The sequence below is a fragment of the Tursiops truncatus genome, chromosome 8, assembly GCF_011762595.2.
Source record: "Tursiops truncatus isolate mTurTru1 chromosome 8, mTurTru1.mat.Y, whole genome shotgun sequence".
NCBI classification, from domain to species: domain Eukaryota; kingdom Metazoa; phylum Chordata; class Mammalia; order Artiodactyla; family Delphinidae; genus Tursiops; species Tursiops truncatus.
The window spans coordinates 39,138,369-39,159,027 of record NC_047041.1 but is presented as its reverse complement, the minus strand read 5'-3'; the positions used below and the strand labels follow the sequence as shown (position 1 = coordinate 39,159,027).

Below are 20,659 nucleotides of genomic sequence, written 5' to 3'. Positions count from 1 at the left end.
TGAATAAATGAATATATAAACTGAACAGGCAGAACAGGGCTTAACTATCTTGACTTTGACTATTTTGGTCACGAAAGATCTCATATTCAAATGTCAATTGTCGAGGATACCAAGCAAACAAAAAACAGTTCTGGCACCATAGCTGTGAAGCCCACAGCTGCTTTGGCCTTCTAACTACTGACACTGGGACAAGGAGTGGGGGAAGGGAGGATTTGGAGGAGGATGTGTTATTTAATCCCTAAATGCATGTTATAATTATAAAAAGCAATGTCATCAAAAATAAGGAAATCCTAAGAAATTTTCACGGCTAAGGGGAGCTAATGAGACAAGACAATGAAAAATAATATGGTATCCCTGTATGGGATCCTAGAACAGAAGAAGGTTAGTAGGTAAAAATTAAGGAAATCTCAATAAACTAGACTTTAATTAATATAAATTTATCAATATTGGTTTGTTAATTGTACCAAATGTACCGTATAGGGGAAACCACTACAGGTGTCTTGTACCATCTACTCAATTTTTCTGTAAATCTGCAACTGTTCCAAAAATTAAAGTTTATTTTTTAAAAAAGCAACATTATACATACTGTCATGTGACACCTTAAACTCCTGAGATTGGTAGTGACAGCTATTAAAAGCTAAGTGCCTTGGGGAGGGGGAAGGGTAAACTGGGAGAACGTGAGAGAGTGGCATGGACACATATACACTACCAAATGTAAAATAGATAGCTAGTGGGAAGCAGCCGCATAGCACAGGGATATCAGCTCAGTGCTTTGTGACCACCTAAAGGGGTGGGATAGGGTGGGTGGGAGGGGAATGCAAGAGGGAGGGCATATGGGGATATATGTATACGTATAGCTGATTCACTTTGTTATACAGCAGAAACTAACACAACGATGTAAAGCAATTATACTCCAATAAAGAAGTTAAAAAAAAAAACTGCCATGATGTGGCAGGCACTGTTACATATATGATCACATGTAATCCTTAGAACAACCCAATGAGGTAGGCGGTCTTACCCTTAGTTGGCAAATGAGGACATTGAGACTTAGAGATTCTCAGTGATATACCTTTGGTCACATAGCAAGTATGTAGCCAGTCCAGGAGTTGAACCCAGGCCCTTACTTTCTCATTTCCTGCCAGAGAAACTTGGCACACATTGGATTATTTGATCTGATTTTTGCAGTAGGAAAAATGGCTCCTTTAACCACCACTTTTTTTTTTTTTTAATCAGGATAATCTTTATTGATATGCTCGGCGGTACCTTGTTAATACGGTCACGTTGTCGCTGTGGCTGAGGTAATGGGGAGAGCCCCGCCCAGCGCTGGCCCAGGCCCTGGGGGTGGGGGGTGGGGTTGGCTTCGAGGAGACCTGGTTATTCCACTGATACCGACCAGAGTTCTTGGCCTTCCCCAATCGATAGAAATTGACTAGAGGCCAGACAAGAAATTCAGGAAGGCTTTATTGCGGCCGCTGCTGTAGCAGGGGGAAGTGAGAGCAAACCACAGGTTCCCTTGCTTGCTTGCTCTTATATGGGGTGAGGGCAGGGGTGTGTCCAGGGGTCAGGCCAGAGGGGTGGCTTGGGTGGCTTGCCCATCCCTTAGGTGGTGCTGTGTGCAGGAGGCATGCGCAGTACCCTGCTTTTGCTCCCAACACCCTGTTTTTGTTCCCTGCTCTTCAGAAGTGGCAGCTGAGTTGTTTTTGTTTTTGTCTTTTGTATCTTTTGGTCCAGAATTTGCCTCAACTGTGCATGCACACAGTTATTTTTAGTCCCATAGAGTTTCTTTGTATTTTGTAGCTTGAGGAGAGGTGTGTCCACCTGCAAGCTTTGCAGCACTGCAGCAAAGGGTCCCAGGTCCCAGGGCTATCTCACCACCACCCCCAGCTCCCTCCTGAGTTGTCCTGCCACCCCCCAGGCCCTTCACAGGCCAGCATCCCAGGCCCAAGACAAAATCAACCAGAAAAATAAATTCTTCTTCTCTCAGCTGAGCACCTGATGTAGGGGAGAGGGGCGGCTCCAGGCCTTTCTGGCCAGGGGCTCCACTAGGGTCATGGTCAGCCCCTGCCCAGCCAGTGCCCTGACGATGCCATCTGGGGCACCGGGTGGGAGAGGTGCTGAGCCCCACAGCATGCGGACAGGAGGCTGGGGGCGGACCACCACTCTTTTCTGTGCCATTCATATCTGTTCTCAAAGACAAGGGGCCAGTTTGGGCTCTGATTACTTCTCATGTGCAAAATCTCAGCAGCCTCTTACCTGGCCTCTCCACCTCCACTCTGCATTGCACTCCACTCTACATGTGGCTGGAAGACATCTTTTTAAAGCGCAGCTCTCTGTATATTACTCCCGTCCAAAACCTCTCTAATGCCTACTGAAAAAAAAAAAAATTCCAGGCTAACTTCTCCGGCCCCAACCCCTTCACTTTTGTCTCCCTCACCTTCCTCTTCCCTATACCAGTGTCAGAGGTCTCCACTTCCCATTTCCTAATGGGAAGGTCTCCACTTCCCATTTCCCACTTTCACTCCCTCCTAGAAAGTTCCTATGCCAGCTCTGCCTGCCACAAACGGACGCATCCCACCAGGCCCCATCTTTTTATGCACACCCCTCGGCATACCCCACATTTCTCAATATTACTTACACTTTCTAACCTGTATCATAGTTAATTGTGCACATACCTTATTTCTCTTACTAAGCCATGAGATCTTTAAGGAAATGGAATGCGTCACTTCATCTTTGCTTCCCCATCCATCGAGCCCACACCTGGCCCATCCCTACCCTCTAATACATGCCTTGAATGTATGGCAAAATGAATGCAAGTTGGGCCACCTGTTTTTAAACAATTTTCAAAGTGAAAGATTTTCATCTTCCTTCATTTAATAAACCTTTATTAAAATACCTACTATGTGTCAGGCATTTGTGCTAAGTGCTGGAGATGAGAGTGGTTGGTATACATGGGTGCAGACCTGCCCTCATGAAGCTTACCATATAAAGGGGGAGACAAACGTTAAATAAATGGACAAACACATATTTGTTGAATTATAATTGTGATTTTCATTAAGAAGGAAAAATAGAAGGCAACAGGAATGGATAACATTTACATAGCACTCATCAATTGCCGGGCAATGTCCTAGGCGCTTTACATATATTAACTCTTTTTTTTTTTTTTTTGCGGTACGCGGGCCTCTCACTGCCGTGGCCCCTCCCGTTGCGGAGCACAGGCTCCAGACGCACAGGCTCAGCGGCCATGGCTCACGGGCCCAGCCGCTCCGCGGCATGTGGGATCTTCCCGGACCGGGGCACGAACCCGTGTCCCCTTCATCGGCAGGCGGACTCCCAACCACTGTGCCACCAGGGAAGCCCTATATTAATTCTTTTGATCTTTATCTCAATCCTAAGCAGTATAAACACTTTACAGATGAAAAAACTGAGGTACAGGAGGGGCAAGTAACTTTCCCAAGGCCCACAGCTAGTATTACAAGAATATTTAACAAAGGGACCTAATCTAGTTTAGCATTTTCAGGGAAGACTCTCCTGGGAAGTGACAACCAGTAGAAATCAGGAGGGTGAATCTGAGTTGGCCAGGCAAAGAGGCTACCGTGGAAGTGTTTTGGGCAGGGGAAGGTCTGGAGGAGGCATGGGGCTGGCTAACTTGAAGAACTGACTGGAAAGTAGTGAAGCTGATAAGGCAGGCAGTGGCCATGGTAAGAAATTTGGATCTTATCCTAAAAACAATGTACACTTTAAGTAGGGGAGTGAAAGGATCAGACGGGAGCTTTTAAAAGCTCCCTCTGGCAGCCATGGGGGAGAATGGCTTGCGGGCCTGCAGGGTACATAACCTGTATGCGGTTAGGAGACAGGATGGCGGCAAGGAGCGTTGGCAGCGCAGGTGGAGAAAAACTATGAGATTTTCTACATTTAGGAGAGAGACGCCGCAGCATTTGGAAATTGGTTATGGCACCTGGGGAGAGACTGCAATGTTCCACAGGGCCCTCCAGTTTTCTGCTTTGGGCATCCCGGTGGATGGCGGCGCACTGAGCAAGATGGGGAAGACTGGAGTTCAGGTTGAGACAAGCATAAGGATTGCGGTCCTGGCCATTGTGTGGTCCTGGTCTTGTGAGTCATCTAAGTGGAGAGTGGTGCAGGCCATTGGATGAGGGTTCAGAGGGCAGGGCAGGGTGGAGATGTACATATGGCAGTTGAGGGCACAAAGAAGAGGCTTGCGTGCACGGACCTGCCCATGTACAAAGAGCAGAAAGCGCAGCCCAGCCCCAAGGAGCCCTCACGTTCAAAGGTGCTGTCTGCCCCAAATGTTGCTGTTTAGAGCGTCTCTTGACTATTTCTCAGCATCCACTACCTGAAAGTCGTTCAGAAGTAGCTCTCCCCCAACACCCGCTTCCCGCAGACACCCACTGCTGGCTCCCAGACCGAGGCTCCCACGGGGAAAGCAGGAGGCTAAGCACAGACACCTGAGACCTAGTCAGACGCAGGGCTCACCACCACTGACCCCGCGCCTCCCAGTCCCGCAGTGCTTCTGGAAGAGTCCAGCGTTCCCTCTTCCGCACCGGCTTGGTCTAACCCGCTCGATAGCCCTTTAGGGCCCCGTTGCTCTTTGAAGCGTTTGCACCTCCTTTTAACCTGATTCCGCCACGTAGAAATGTTGGGGGTGAGGCGTAAAAGGGGGCCATCCTGTCCACTGGGTAACAGGTCGCTTTCAGAAATGATTTCAAAAATCCCGGGTGCCAGGAAGTGGAGAGAATGAGGTTGGGAGAGGCGCGAGGATTTGACGAGGTACCGCTCGCCGGGAAGTTCCCTTTGCTGGGGGTGGATCCCAGTGTCGCGGGATGCTGCCGCGCCCACCCGCCCCGCGTCGCCTCAGCTTCCGGAAACTCCAAGTCGCCAGGGCGCAGCGGCAGAGCCGCGGCGAGGCTAGCGCTTTGTTCCGCGGTTGAGTCTCGCGCCCTCGGGCGCGCGCATCCCGGGGACCTGCGGGTGCGGCTCTGCCCCAGGCCCGCGGCGGAGGAGCAGGCGCGATCCCGTGCGCCCGAAGCAATCCCGGGACCCGCCAGGCCAGGCCCCCAGAGAAGACAGCTGCGGCGCTTCGAGACACAAAGACCAGTGGGATGTGGAAGCAAACGGGGAGCCGGCAAAGGGAAAGCGAAAGCCGCGGGCCCAGTCAGTAACCGGGTGAAGGCACCGCGCCGCCCTCCCGACGCCGGCGGTACCCGGGCCTGCCCTTGCGAGCCTTCCTGGCCCAGCCCCGTGCGCCGCAGCCATGGCCATTGCTCACCTGGCCACCGAGTACGTCTTCTCAGACTTTTTGCTGAAGGAGCCCTCGGAGCCCAAGTTCAAGGGGCTGCGGCTGGAGCTGGCCGTGGACAAGATGGTCACGTGCATCGCCGTGGGGTTGCCGCTGCTGCTCATCTCGCTGGCCTTCGCACAGGAAATCTCGATAGGTAAGGCTCGGGGACAGCGGCACCGGGGCGGGCTGGGCCGGCGTTATCAGAGGTGCCCGGGTCTCTGGCGAGAAGTGATTTAACCGCGCGTCCCTGGCGGTGCCCGCCGTTGTCATGGGCGTGAACGTTGGGAAGGAAGGTAGCCCGAGTTGATGGGCCGAAGCATTCTTTGTTCGCGTGCTCCCTTCCCCGCCCCCCCCTTGCTGTGGACCCTTCTCGCATCCCTGCTACCCATTTCTGTTCCCTGCTGCCCACTGATCCCGGCTCTGGCTTAGTGTTCAAGTCCCACTCTTAAGACCGGCGCCGTTGTCACCAGATTTGCCTCTCTTTTCCCTCCCACACATTTCTGCGGTCACCCCAAATTTGTATCAGAGAAGCTCCCGAGTGGCTAATCGGAGGACGTGAAGAAAAGTAGCCCATGAAAAGTGCTTTCTCCCTTATCTTACATTTAGTTGATGTGTACTGAGACTTTAGCTCTGCAGGGTTGTGAGTGATGGGAAATAACTGCTCTTGGCCAGTATTAGAAGGGATACCCAAATCCTCTACCTGGACGGCCTTATTTTGAATGTGAGATGAACGAGCCCCTTCTTGTAAACTCTCCTTTATCCTAATAACATTTCTGTGAGATTCAGAGAGTCGGGTGGTTTGGTCAGGATCACGTGGCTAATAAGCCGCTGGTCTTGCTCATCATCTCTTCTGACTTTGAGTGCAGGAGAGAGTGTCTGTGAGTCAAGAGGAAGGCCGTGTATGAGGCTAGACACAGCTCTGTGGGGACGGAGGCCGGTGGGGCTGGACAATGGGGAAAGCTTATGTGAAAGATTGGGCTGGCCCTGAGCCCCTGCCCGTGGGTGGGATTTGGATAAGCAGAGGTGAGACCTTTGCCAAGATTTTGGGATGTCAAAGAATGGTACCTGTTCCTGGAAGGAGAGAAACAGTGAGGAGTGTCCTAACTGAGGCAGGAGGATTAGTCAGGGTTCCTGGAATATGAGAGTGAATAAGGGCCTGGGTTAGTGAGAACAGAGGAGTACAGACTTGATGGTTTAAAAAGTGCAAAGTTGGGCTTCCCTGGTGGCGCAGTGGTTGAGAGTCCGCCTGCCGATGCAGGGGACACAGGTTCGTGCCCCGGTTCGGGAAGATCCCACATGCCGCGGAGCGGCTAGGCCCGTGAGCCATGGCCGCTGAGCCTGCGCGTCCGGAGCCTGTGCTCCGCAACGGGAGAGGCCACAACAGTGAGAGGCCCACGTACCGCAAAATAAATAAATAAAAAGTACAAAGTTATTATTTGAGCAGAGGCTGGACTGGTTGAAAACAGCTCTTCATAAGTGATAACCTGAGGGTACATGTAGGGTCTGTGAAAGAGGGGAGTTGGAGCTAGGGAGGATGCCATAAAGATGAGGCATCAGTTGAGGTCTTGTGCGAGGGTGGGTGCCAAGACTAGAAGGGAAAGGATGGGAAATTTCCAAGATCAAGGAGTAATAATCCACTCTTGGGCCCCTAGCTTTTCATCGGCCACAAAGGGCCGAGACTGATCAGAGGTATCAGAAAGGCTGCAGGTCTGGGTGATTGGAGAATGATATTGATGGAAATGGTGACGTTGAAGGAAGAGTTGGTTAGAAAAAGGTTGCAGTGAGCTTGATTTTGTGATCCACACCACTAAGTTGTTCAACTTGGCAGGAAGCCGCCAAATTCATTTTGGAAGGTAGTCTTCAGTTTTCCTTGTCATTGGGCAGGCATAGATATAGTCAAGGCTTTCCCTCCGCCTTCCAGATGGCCGGGAGTTGAGGCTTCCGGTTGGAAGGAAAACCACCAAGTAGCATGGGTCCTGGAGATAATCTTTCCCTTCAGCAAATGTTTCTTGAGTACCAGCTGTGGGCTGACCCAGTGCTGGGCACTGAGGACCCAGGAGTCAGGGAGCCATGAACCCTGTCATGGGGGAGCAGCCATCTGATGCCAGGAGGGAGGACTGGTTACCGTTCATGATGAGCCCCGTTCAGTTGCCCCACTTGACTTATAAGCATAGGTTGTATTGCAAGTACCTCAAATTTCCTTTTGCAGTCATTTCCTTTCGCGGTATTTTTATGGCAAGGAAGAAGCTGTGTTTGAAATGTTGAAAGGCTCAGTGGAAGGTGGATGAGTGTCATTCCATGTGGCTGCATGGACCACATGAATGTCGCCATATGGTAGGTGCAGGAGGTCAGAGTTCTGTGCCACAGAAGGACCTTCATTTCTACCACACCTGTCCCCAGATGCCTCTAGAGGTGCAGCCCCTTTCCCCTGGAGGTGCATCTATATGGAGAGAGAGCTAGTGAGTTAGTTTAGGAAATAGCTGAGTGACAACTCTGTGTAGAATACAAGCATAATTAGGCTACATGGCCTGCAGACTCTGAAATTCTAGGAGTATTTATCTAAATTGTTGAAGAAACTAATTCCCTAAGCGTGCTACTTTTCAACAGACCAGACTCTGAATGGGATTCTTATTCTTGGGGTCTTTTGATGGGTCAGCAGTACCCTTGGCTTAGGGCTACTCAGGACCTGGGACCGAGATGTCCTCTCTCAGGGACTGCTTTGACTCTCTGGTGCCCTAGCCTGGTGTCTTAGGAGACGCTGGGAGAGCAGAGCTCCTATGTCCCACCAGGATGCTTCATGCCCGGTGCCAGGGTGGCTGGACCAGATGAGCAGCAGGGGCAGCCACTGGACCCCTGGGGAAGGGTGTCTGGTCCGCCCAGGGAGCCTTCTCTCCCTGCTGCCCTCCCAGCAGGCAGCTGTAGTTCTGGACAGAGGGACTTGGTCCCTTAGGGTTAGCTCTGCTCTGCTGCTGTCATTACAGGGCAGGCGCTGGGCCAGCCCCAGTGAGCCAGGGGACAGAGAGAGCTGCAGCTGCTTCCAATGCTGTCAGTTCCCAGTTCCCCTCTTGTTTCCTCCGAGTTAGCAGCCAGGTGGCTTAAGTCATCTGCTCTGTCGTGGCCGCTGTAGGCACATCTTGGGAAATGTGTTCAGGCTGCCCTTCAGCATGTACCAGGTGGCAAAGCTGATTCTTCTCTTCAGGGGTGTCTTATAACAATGGGCTAATACTTAGGGTCTCAGGGCAAAGGTCCCAAAACAGCACATCCTCAGCTCACGTTTAAAGGCAAAGCACCAAGGGAGCCTCCTGGTCCCTTTCCAGAAAGATGCCTGCTATCCAGAGAGGCTACTGATACATACGTGTTTTTCTTTGTTAATTTTTTTTTTGGTATTTTATTGTACAGATAGTACCTAAATACCTTCTCATGGTAAAGGATTCATAAACCTCCTTCACTATGTGTATAGGTGAACACCGTGGACACTGGACAGACATAAAATCCCCTTTCTCTGCATTAATATAACGTATACACATTTTTTTTTTAACCAAACTGAGTCACATCATAGTGGTTTGCATTTTCCTGCTTAGTATGGAAAGCACACTGTGTGGAAAGGTGTGGGAAGCCTTCTGTGTCAGTACAGAGGTGTCACCTCACTGTTTTTTGTTGTTGTTGTTGTTGTTGTTGTTTTTGCGGTACGCGGGCCTGTCACTGTTGTGGCCTCTCCCGTTGCGGAGCACAGGCTCCGGACGCGCAGGCTCAGCAGCCATGGCTCACGGGCCCAGCCGCACCGCGGCATGTGGGATCCTCCCGGACCGGGGCACGAACCCATGTCCCCTGCATCGGCAGGCGGACTCTCAACCACTGCGCCACCAGGGAAGCCCCACCATGGTGCTTTGTATGGGGCAGATAGTTTATAAAAGTTTATCGGGAGCCATTGCTGGGAGCTCTGCGGGCACACCCGATACCTCCCGTTGTTCTGGGATGTTGGAGCTGATTTAGGAAGGCCCCAAGCTGGCTGCATTCAGCGGTTCTGCTCTGGGGCTCCACGGTCTCGTGGAAGCCTGGCCTGGAGCAGTGGACTGTCAGGAAGGCTGTGCCTGGCAGGGGTGGGCCGGGTCCATGCAGAAGCCTGGTCCAGGGTAGACCCCAGCAGCCGGCTCTCATCGCCTGGCACAGCAGGAAGCCCTGTCCGCTGAGGGCCTGGGAGAAGCTGCAGCTCTGGAAGGGCCTGGCCGGGGCCCTGCAGGTGACCAGCCAGAGGGGTTGGTGTCCAGAGGGAAATGTTGCCTCTCCCCTCTGCACTTAGGCAGTTGCTTCTAATGCCTTCCTTCCCCTGCTGTCCTTAGGAGCGATGTTAATAGCTGCTGCGTGTACGTGCACACACACGCGTACGTTTTCATTAAGACTTTACTTTTTTAGAGCAGTTTTAGTTTCACAGCAAAATTGAGGGGAAGGTACAGAGATTTGCCATATACTCCCTGCTCCCACACATGCACAGCCTTCTCTGTTATCAACATTCCCCACCAGAGTCGTACATTCTGTGGGTTTGGAAAAGTGTATAATTATCCATCATTATGGTATTATATGGAGTATTTTCACTGCCCTCAAAATCCTCTGTGCTCTACCTGTTCAGCCCTCTCCTGTATAACCCTTGGCAACCACTGGCTTTTTTACAGTCTCTATAGTTTTGCCTTTTCTACAATTTCATACAGTTGGAATCATGCAGTACGTAGCCTTTTCAGAGTGGCTTCTTTCACTTAGTAACATGCATTTAAGATTCCTCCATGTCTTTTCATGGCTTGGTAGCTGTTTCTTTTTAACACTGAATAATATTCCATTGTCTGGATGTACCACAGTTTATTTTTCCATTCACCTACTAAAGGACGTCTTTGGTTGCTTCCAAGTTTTGGCAGTTACGACCAAAGCTGTAATAAACATCCATGGGCAGGTTTTTGTGTGGACATGAGTTTTCAGGTCCTTTGGGTAAATACCAAGGAGGACATTTGCTGTAAAAGTACGTTCAGTTTTGTAAGAAGCTACCAAACTGTCTTCCAAAGTGGCTGTACTACTTTGCAGTCTGACCAGCAGTTAATGAAAGTTCCTATTGCTCCACATCCTTGCCAGCACTTGGTGTTGTCCGTGTTCCAGATTTTGGCCCTTCTGATAGGTGTGTACTGGTATCTTGTTGTTCCATGTGCTTATTTTCTATCTGCATACCTTCTTGGGTGAGGTGTCTGTTAAGATCTTTGGCCCATGTTTTGAGTTGTTTGCTTCTTATTGTTGAGTTTTAAGAATTTTTTGTATATGTATTTTTTATTTGAGGTATAGTTGATTTACAATGTCGTGTTCATTTCTGGTGCACAGCAAAGTGATTCAGCGATATATATATTCTTTTTCAGATTCTTTTCCATTATAATTTACTACAAGATATTGAATATACAGGAGGACCTTGTTGTTTATCTATTATATATATAGTAGTTTGTATGTGCTAATCCCAAACTCCTAATTCATCCTCCCCCCCACCCCACCATGCTCCCCTTTGGTAACCATAAGTTTGTTTTCTCTGTATATGAGTCTGTTTCTGTTTTATAGATAAGTTCATTTGTATCATTTTTTTAGATTCCACATGTAAGTGATATTATATGAAATTTGTCTTGCTCTGTCTGACTTACTTCACTTAGTATGGTAATCTCTAGGTCCATCCATGTTGCTACAAATGACATTATTTCATTCTTTTCTATGGCTGAGTAATATTCTATTATGTATATATACACCACATCTTCTATATCCAAGGAATTCTTTGTATATATTTAATAACAGTCCTTTATCACATGAAGCCACCATATATTGACGCTGCCTGTGTGCTAGGTCCTTCTAGCATGATATTTTTCCCAGCAGAAATTCTTCAAAACAGGTGTATATTTTAATTCTGGGGAGACTGTGGAATATTGGTTAAGATGTGAGTCTGGAGACAGACTGCCTGGGTTCCAATCCTGGTGCATCACACATACACTGTGACACACTGGGCAAGTTCCATAATTTCTCTGTGCCCCAGTTTCCTCATCAATAAATGGGGTAATAGTAAAACCTATCTCACAGGGTGGTGAGAATTAAATGCATTAACACACGTGAGCCCTAGAACCATATCTGGGACATAGTAACCTTACAGTAAAGGTTAGCTGCTAAACACGCCCCAGTACTGTATGACTCTGACAGATGAGGAACTGAGGCCAATAGAGGCCAGATAACGTGCTCAAGGGCACACAGAGCAGAGCGGGACTGTAGCTTTGATTCTGAAGCCTGAATTCTCGGGCACTGCTGTGTCCTCTGCCCTCTCCCTGTCCTGTGCATGAGGAGGAGTGCACTGAAAGCAGAACGAGCTTGTACCCAGCACAGAAGCTACTAGTTTGTTCTGAGTCTCGGCCCTACTGCCACGGGATCATCCTCCCCACTCTCGGGACCATCTTCCCCACTCCTGGCTTTCTTGCTGGGGAGGGTGCCTTCTCTGTTAGAATCATGGCCAGCACTGCAGCCTCAGCAGGGCATCAGGACCATGGGTGCATGAATTACAGCCCTAAGGATATTAAAACACAGTCCCTCCACCCATCCTGCCACACCTCCTTGCCATTATCATAGCATCAAGTCTAGACTTTGCAGCATGTCATCCCAGGACGTCCTTTATCTGATTCCCAGCTGGACTCTGTTCCAGGCACAGTGCTGTGCTCCCCTTCATAATATGCGGTGAACTTTAAAGACTCCGAGCCTTTCTCCTGCTCTTTCCCAGCCTGGGTTTTCTCCTCTCCTCCCTTCAAGTATGAAAGTCTGCCATGACTCAGCCATTACCTTACGCAATTTTTTTGTTTGTTATCGTTAGTGGTTCATATTCTTGGCCTCCTCCTGCACTGCAAGCTCTTGGAGGACAGGGACCACGCTTTCTTTGTCTTTGAATCCCCCGTGGTGTCATGCCCAATAAATGCTTCTTGGGTGGAGTGCAACGCCATCGAGGCCTGCATACCTTCGGGAGAACAGCTGTGCTCTGTTGTACCATAAGAGAAACAGAAGGAACAGCCCTTGGGGAGAGCAAGGTCCTTGGCTTTTTTTTGGTACGCTGCTGGCACAAAAGCTCTGTGACGTTAAATAGCAAATTTAGACACTCAAGGCCTTCTACAACACAATAGGATTTCTTTGTTGCAGGAACTACAAGATCTAGCTCTTAAAAGGCAACTTTGAGGGAGAGGTGATACAAAAGGGCTTAACAAAGTTGGGTCTAGTTTCAGGCTGGGGCCCCGTTAAATCTCAAATCCCGATTATCCAAGGCCTGCTTTCACAATGCATATGTTCAAGATTTATAGAAGATAAGACAAACAGGTAAACCAGTAAGAACGGTGAAATTCAAATAATTATAAGTGCACTGAAGAAAATAATACAGGATGTGACAAAGGAACCGTATACCTTTGTATCTCCAGAGCTTACCATGGTGCGCCCGCTGCATAGAAATAAAAACAGCTACCATTTATTGAGTTCTTACTATCTGCTTGCACTGTGGTAGATATTTCATTAATCTTTATAGGAATTCTATGAGGTTTTGCAAACAAGAAATATTAGGTTCAGAGAGGTTAAGTAACTTACTAGCAAGTAAAAGAGAAAACTTAATAACTATTGGATATAATGGGATCTTAAAGCAATATTCAGGAAATAAAGATTCTAGAACCTCTTCTTATAGATGTACCTAATTTTTTCCCTTTAGGCTAAAATCCCTTCCCCACTCCTAACTGGACTTCCATGTTGTTTCACACAAATTAGGCCTCTGGCCCTTTCCTGCTCTGCTTGTGTTACTGGCTGGCCTTGCTGTCCACAGCGCCTGTCCTTCTCCACTCCGCCCCCCCCTCCACCTTCTCTTTCCCCTGGTCACTTGTTCTCAGGGTGTCATCATATTGGGGAAAGAGGAGGGCCACACACTTGGGATTGATTGGAACCTACACCAAGTATTAGCTGTCTGCCTCTGGAAGTTGCTTAACCCCTCTGAGCCTCTGTTTCCACATCTGACAAATGACACTAAATGATAACTAGTTCACAGTTCTTTTATTCGATTGAGTGAGAGCATCTAGTTCCTATCTACTCGTAGTATTTAGTAAATGACATCTGTCCTTGGTGATTCTGTGATGGAAAGTAGCTTATGTGTGATTAGCGTATAGGGAATACCAGCATCATGTGTGAGTCACATTGGTTCCCATACGTTTTTTCAGCATGTGAGTGATTTGTGCCACCAAAGAAGATCTGGATGAAGCAAGCTTCAGAGGAATATGGCGCACATGATGCCCATTAACCCCACGCTCTTCCTCTTGGCTGCACGTTGGTTAAATGCCCTGTTCCGGAGGTGCTATCAGGCGGTTCTGTCTGGTCCTTGTGTGTTTCACTTTTTTACTTGGGTGCATAACTCAGCAGCCTTTCTTACACACCCTCCATCACACTACTGTGTTTTTTGTTTTTTTGCGGTACGCGGGCCTCTCACTGTTGTGGCCTCTCCCGTTGCGGAGCACGGGCTCCGGACGCGCAGGCTCAGCGGCCACGGCTCACGGGCCCAGCCGCTCCGCTGCATGTGGGATCTTCCCGGACCGGGGCACGAACCCGTGTCCCCTGCATTGGTAGGCGGACTCTCAACCACTGCGCCACCAGGGAAGCCCACACTACTGTGTTTTTAATCAGGATTGTTGCTGTTTGATTAGTGCTCAAGGTACAAAATCTGCAGAGACTTGGAGTGATCTGCCTCAATCCTATATACTCCATAGCTCTGTTATTTTAGTGATTTTGCAGAATACTACTTTTTTTTTAAATACACAAATTGTATTATTGCAGAGATGTTTGTATTAATTTCCCTTTTTACCTTTCGTCTACCTTTTGTGTTAATCTTCATTTTATAGAAGCAAAACCTTTGCCCTGGACCAGGCTAGGACCTAGAGGTGATGGAAGAGACTTCAGGCAGACGTGTGCTGTGACTATTTCTTCATACTCTCTCTCATCTGGACTATTTTTTTTTATTTGTGTTATCGTTATTTTTATTATTTTTAAATTAATTCTTATTAGAGTATAGTTGATTTACAATGTTGTGTTAGTTTCTGCTATACAGCAAAGTGACTCAGCTATGCATATACACATACACACTCTTTTTTAGATGCTATTCCCATATAGGTCATTACAGAGTATTGAGTACAGTTCCCTGTACTATACGGTAGGTTCTTATTAGTATCTATTTGATATATAGATTCTGTTCCCATATAGGTCATTACAGAGTACTGAGTAGAGTTCCCTGTACTATACAGTAGGTTCTTACTAGTTATCTGTTTGATATATAGTAGTGTGTATATGTCAGTCCCAATCTCCCAATTTATCCCTCCCCCCCTTCCCCCTTGGTAACCATAAATTTGTTTTCTACATCTGTGACTCTACTTCTGTTTTATAAATGTTTTTAGATTCCACATGTAAGCGGTATCATATTTGTCTTTCTCTGTCTGACTTACTTCACTCAGTATGACAATCTCTAGGTCCATCCATGTCGCTGCAAATGGCATTATTTCATTCTTTTTTACGTCACTTGGACTATTGCAATAGATTCCTGACTGGTCTGTACTTCGGTTCTTGACCCTGAATGGCCAGTTTTTGACATAGCATCCAGCGTGAACCTTTTAAAATGAATACCAGAAGATGTCTTTGCTTTTAAAATTCTGAAATTATTATTATTATTTATTTATATTTTTGGCTGCATTGGGTCTTCGTTGCTGCGTGCAGGCTTTCTCTAGTTACAGCGGGGGGTGCTACTCTTCGTTGTGGTGCACAGGCTTCTCCTTGCGGTAGCTTCTCTTGTTGTGGAGCACAGGCTCTAGGTGCGCAGGTTTTAGTAGTTGCAGCACACAGGGCCCAGAGCGTGGGGCTTCAGTAGTTGAGGCGTGCGGGCTCAGTAGTCCTGGTGCACGGGCTTAGTTGCTCTGCAGCATGTGGGATCTTCCCGGACCAGAGGTCGAACCTGTGTCCCCTGCATTGGCAGGCGGATTCCTAACGACTGTGCCACCAAGGAAGTCCCTAAAAGTTCTGAAATTATTTTGTGTGGATTTTTAGGATTGAGCCAATGAGTAACTATGTTGATGTATTTGGGAGCTAAGGGTCTAAATGAAAGAAGGATACAAACATGGAATGAGGGAAGACAAGGAAGATCCCAGTGGTGTTGGATTGGAATTAGAAGTCTCATCATAAACTCACACACACACACACAGACACACACAAATAGATTTCCTATCTGTGTCTGTCGAAAGGGCCTGGGAGCAATGACATCTCAGTAGCAGTGAGCACAGCTAGCATCCAAATCTTCGTTTTAAAATTTTATTACCGGGACTTCCCTGGTGGCGCAGTGGTTAAGAAACCGCCTGCCAATGCAAGGGACACGGGACACGGGTTCGAGCCCTGGTCCGGGAAGATCCCACATGCTGCGGAGCAACTAAGCCCATGCACCACGACTACTGAGCCTGCGCTCTAGAGCCTATGAGCCACAACTACTGAGCCTGCGTGCTGCAACTACTGAAGCCGGCGAGGCTAGAGCCTGTGCTCCGCAACAAGAGAAGCCACCGCATGAGAAGCCTGCACACTGCAACGAAGAGTAGCCCCCCACTTGCCACAACTAGAGAAAGCCCGCGCGCAACAACGAGGACCCAGTGCAGCCAAAAATTAAATTTATTAAAATTTTTTTTTTTTTTTATTACCGACTAAAGGAACTGAAGGTTCGTTGGAGAAATGGCCAATTGTAGGGCTGGGGCAGGGAAAGTACAAGATAAGCCCAGAACATTTTGTGCCAGGAAGTATGGAAGTGCTCAAAACCAAAGGGAACATATTAGGTACAGGAGCTAGTTTGAAACAATTTAAGCATCAAAATAAATAAAAGTAACGGATTATAAAATATTGAAAAACAAAAGACTACCTGAGTCCATGTTTATGCTAAAAAAGAAAAAAATGTGGGGAAGGTGAAGTTCCTTTTTGTAGTAAAATGCCAGCTAATAAATGTAGAGGGAAGAATAAAGTTGGAAAATCTTCACTTTGCAACCACAGTTGAAGTATTTGATTCACCACTGGATGAAAGCTTGTTGGGGAACAGAATACTTACAGTCTAGGAGGGTCGTCTCCCCATAGACCACTTATTTCTCAAGGGAAAAAGCCACTTTTACAGCAGAGCCCTGGCAGAAGGCACCTTAACCAAGTGACCATCATAGGTGACATTACCTGTCATGGGGGAAACTGTTGTCAGGCGCCTCCGGGGGTGTCCTGTGGATGACCAACAACCCTTCCCTTATTGGGATCCCTGCCAATAATGCAGAACCTAGATCAGAGTATGGAGAAACAATGAACAAACACAAATGAAGGGGTGTCGCACAAAACAGAGGGCCAGTGCTCTTCACACGTTAGGGTCTTGAATGACAGAGAAGGGCTGTGGAACCCTCCCAGGATAAAGCAACTAGAGAGATGTGACATCTGAATGCACTGTGTGTGGTGCGGGATTGGATCCTGAGTAGAGGGGAAAAAAAAAATTGCCGTAAAGGATAGTTCGGGAAATCTGAATATAGATAGCAGTAGTGTTTTCGTTTTTTTGTTGCTGCTTTTAATTTGGTAATTGGACTGGGTTATGTAAGAGAATATCTTATTTTAGAAGATACACACTTTGAGAGGAAAGGGTCATAACCTCTGCAAGTGGTTCAGAAAAAAGGTATATATTATACATACATGTGTATAAAAGGAGGATGTGTGGCAGAATGTTGACAATGTGGTATTTCATTGTAATATTATTTTTATGGTGATGCTGTATTTTATATGTTTACAAATTTTATTTATTTTTTCCAGTTTTATTGAGCTGTAATTGACACATAACACTGCATAAGTTTAAGGTGTGCAACATAATGAATTGATATATGTACCTATTGTGAAATGGTCACCACAGTAAATTTCATTAATATCATCACCTCAGATAGTTATATTTTTTTTTCTTATGATGAGAACTTTAAAGATCTACTTGCTTAGCTTTCAAATATACCATACGGTATGGTTAACTATAGGCACTGTGCTGACATTACATCCCAGAATTTATATATCTTATAACTGGAAGTTTTTACCTTTTGGCCACCTTTACCCATTTCCCTCACCCCACCATGCCTGGCCTCTGTCAACTACCAATCTGTTTTCTGTCTCAGTGAGTTCAGTTCTATTAGATAACACATATAAATAAGATCAGAAGTATTTGTCTTTCTCTGTCTAATTTATTTCACTAAACATAATGCCCTCAAGGTCCATCCATGTTGACACAAATTGCAGGATTTCCTTCTTTTTTATAGCTGAATATCGCTGTAATATTCTTGTAACTTTTCTATAGGTCTGAAAATAATTCAAAATAAAATGTTTAATTTTAAAGAAGAGATGAGGTAAACAAAGCAAAATGTCAATATTGTTTTAAACCCCTACGTATCTGTTGTATTATTTTCTGTAATTTTCTGTATGTTTGAGCTAGTTAATCTCAGATGATCAAAATTTAAAAAGAAATAATATTTAAATACATTGAGTACTTTTTTTTGCATCTTTACTAGAACATTAAGTTCTCATATCTTTTTTCCCTGGTAGCCGGGTCATCGAAACTTTATTCACTGGACAGTTGTCAGATTCTACATTGGATTAATACAAGTTCTTCTTTTGTGTGGTCTAGACGTTCTGGATGTACTAAGGGACTGGATTCTCCACCTCAGGAGAGCGACACTTCAGACTGCCGCTTAGTTGTCTAGTCTGTTCTTCTGGGTATAGTGCTGGCCTCGTGGTTCCTTCAAGCAGCGGTCTCTGTCTAGCTCCCTTTTCACTTCCGCTCTTGCACTTAGCAGGCTGTGTAATATTATATTGTTTATGCCATCATTCTTGACTGAATTAAAGGAGCCCTGCAGTTTCCATCGGAGGCTCGCCACCTTAACCTATGTTCCCTTGGCTTTCTGCCCTGTAGTCACAAGTCCTGGACCACGTGGTCCAGGCTGTTATTCCCCTCCATACGTGAGAGCACTGTGCACTGATGGGCCTTTGTCTAAAGCAGAAAACTATTAATGCAGAAATGCCAAACAGTTTATTGTTTGGGATGGGTAGTGAAGTATCTGGGGACTCCTTGGCACTCATTTAGAAGATAACACTAGATTATGCCCATTTTATCAAGGAGCAGATATTAGCTCTGGTTGGGTTGTCTTTAAAAGCCAGGCTTAGCTGTGGGAAAAAAGAGAACTGGTGAATTAACTTGGTTTAAAGGAAAAGAAAACTATCATTCCAATTCAGTTTTTTCAGTTTGGGCTACAGAGAGTACTTATATATTTTCACACTGGTTTAAAACACCTGTGCCCTGGGGTCAGTTCCCGCAAAGCAAAAGTGAAGGCAAGAATGGACCATTTGGAACTTTATTTATTTGCTTGTGTTTGAAGCTAGAGGTTGGTTTGAAGTCGCCTGGAGAGGTGAAAGGGGAGGAATTTGTTTCTGTTTTAGAGAGAGAAGTAGTCCTGAGATTCTTGGAATTTTACTCTATTTTATCAGGGTTGGGCTCTCTGAGTATATGGCAAGAAGCGATCCTTTGGGACAGACTTCATTTGGTCTTATGTTGGTGTCGAAGGTGCTTGAAACAGATTCAGGCCTGTTTCATCCTTATGAGTTCTTGTTACTATTTCACGTTTATTTTTAAGCGCTGACCACTACCCATCTCTTTCTCTACCACACAATCAGGGTCCCTTTCTATGTGATTATTCCCATTGAACTTGAGAGTTTATAATACAGTTGTTTTCAGTTTTTTTGGCAACCTTAAAATATAGCAAGAACTTTCAAATTCAGTGCTTCATAGGTTGTATTATGACCTACCTGGATCCCCTGGGTATGTGTATATATATGTGTGAATGGTGTATATATATGTGTGAATGGTATCATTTACATTAAAGTGAAATAGAACTGAGTTTCAGTTTTGCAAAATAAAAACATTTTGCAAACTTTTAAAATATTCTATCGATAGTAATGACTGCTGTGTTCCCTTTCTGCCTCCCAGAAACAGCAAGCCCAGGGCTTACTGTTTTGTTCAAAGAAACTTTCCTGTCTCCCTCCTTCTCTTTCGACCTTCTCTGACCCAACTTTCTTCAATAACCTGTGCTTCTTGCCTCCTCTTCCTCGTGTTTGGAAGGTAAAGATGGAAACCTGGGTTGATACCCCATCTCTATAACGCACTAGTCACGAAATCCTCACTTTCCCCATTTTAAAATGGGGTCAGAGTACACAGCAAGGGGTGGTTCCCTTTTCTTGCTTCTGCTGCCCCTTCACTCTCTTCACTGTGCTGGTTACCAGGTTAGAATCTCTTCCGTTTGAAAATTCCTCTAATGTCCTCCCAGGCAGTTAACTAGATCTTTCTATTGGTGTGTTGTTAAACTTGCGATTTTGGTGAGTTGCATTAACTTCTCAGGAAGCCTGATTCCTGCGCTACCCTCACAGTTGCATGTAGCATTTAAATGCAGAAGCAACGCAGATAACCTATTCCCACACAACACCCGGGGAGGGAGGATGCATATGTTTGTCAGAAGATGCTAGGGGCTGGCTCAGAACTCACAGCCCTTCAGATGTGGGCCCTCCTAACCAACTGGGTGATAATAATGAGAAGAATGAAAAGAAAGCTTATCAAAAAAAGAGGGACAGCAAAACGAGGCCAAAGCCCCTCTGGATGGGTCGGACCAGGAACAGAGAGCCTTGCACTAGCCTTGCACTAGCTAGTGTTGGTGCCACGGAGAAGCTGCTGGGCTGGCCCACCTCCCTGGCTCCCGTCCTGTCTCCCCTCAGGCTGTGTTACCCTCTGGTTCTCCACCAGCTGCGTCTGTGGTACAGGAACAGGTTTTAGCTGGGCTGACACTTAGGAGAAGGGGTGACCCGTGCCCTAGGCTCCAGACCGGGGCCCGGAGAGTGGGTGGAGGGATGTCTGTGACGTGGGTCACTTGTTAGCAGATGTTGCAGCTGCTGCCATGGAGCCCCCGGAGCACATGTTTCCTGCCCATCTTTCATTCTATCCGGCCAGACACATATGGAAAGCCCACAGCTCGGTCTGCACTCTCAGCTGGACAGAAGTGGTGGTATTGTTCTTGGTGTAAAGCCAAAACTTATTTCTTGGTTTCTGTACAGTTGTGAAAGGCGATGCAGATCTCACTTAAAGCTACTCCCTAGAGAGAAATGAGTGCCCTCCTTCAGCCAACATGCGGCAGAGCGGAGTGGAAAGGGCGTGGGACCCAGGCTGGAGGATCACTGTGGATTAGGGACTCTTGTTTCCTCAGCTGGGATAGTGGTATC

The 20,659-nt window shown here is 46.9% G+C and overlaps 1 protein-coding gene across 1 annotated transcript in view; it reads left to right on the top strand.

Annotated features, from left to right (window-relative positions):
• Positions 1-4,871: 4,871 nt before the first annotated feature.
• Positions 4,872-20,659, top strand: part of PANX1 (pannexin 1) — a 39,351-nt gene continuing 23,563 nt past the window's right edge. Inside the window, exon 1 of the mRNA XM_004327437.4 lies at positions 4,872-5,450. Coding sequence (XP_004327485.3) covers positions 5,270-5,450 — 181 coding nt within the window. The 5' untranslated portion in view covers positions 4,872-5,269. The remainder of the gene's footprint in view (positions 5,451-20,659) is intronic.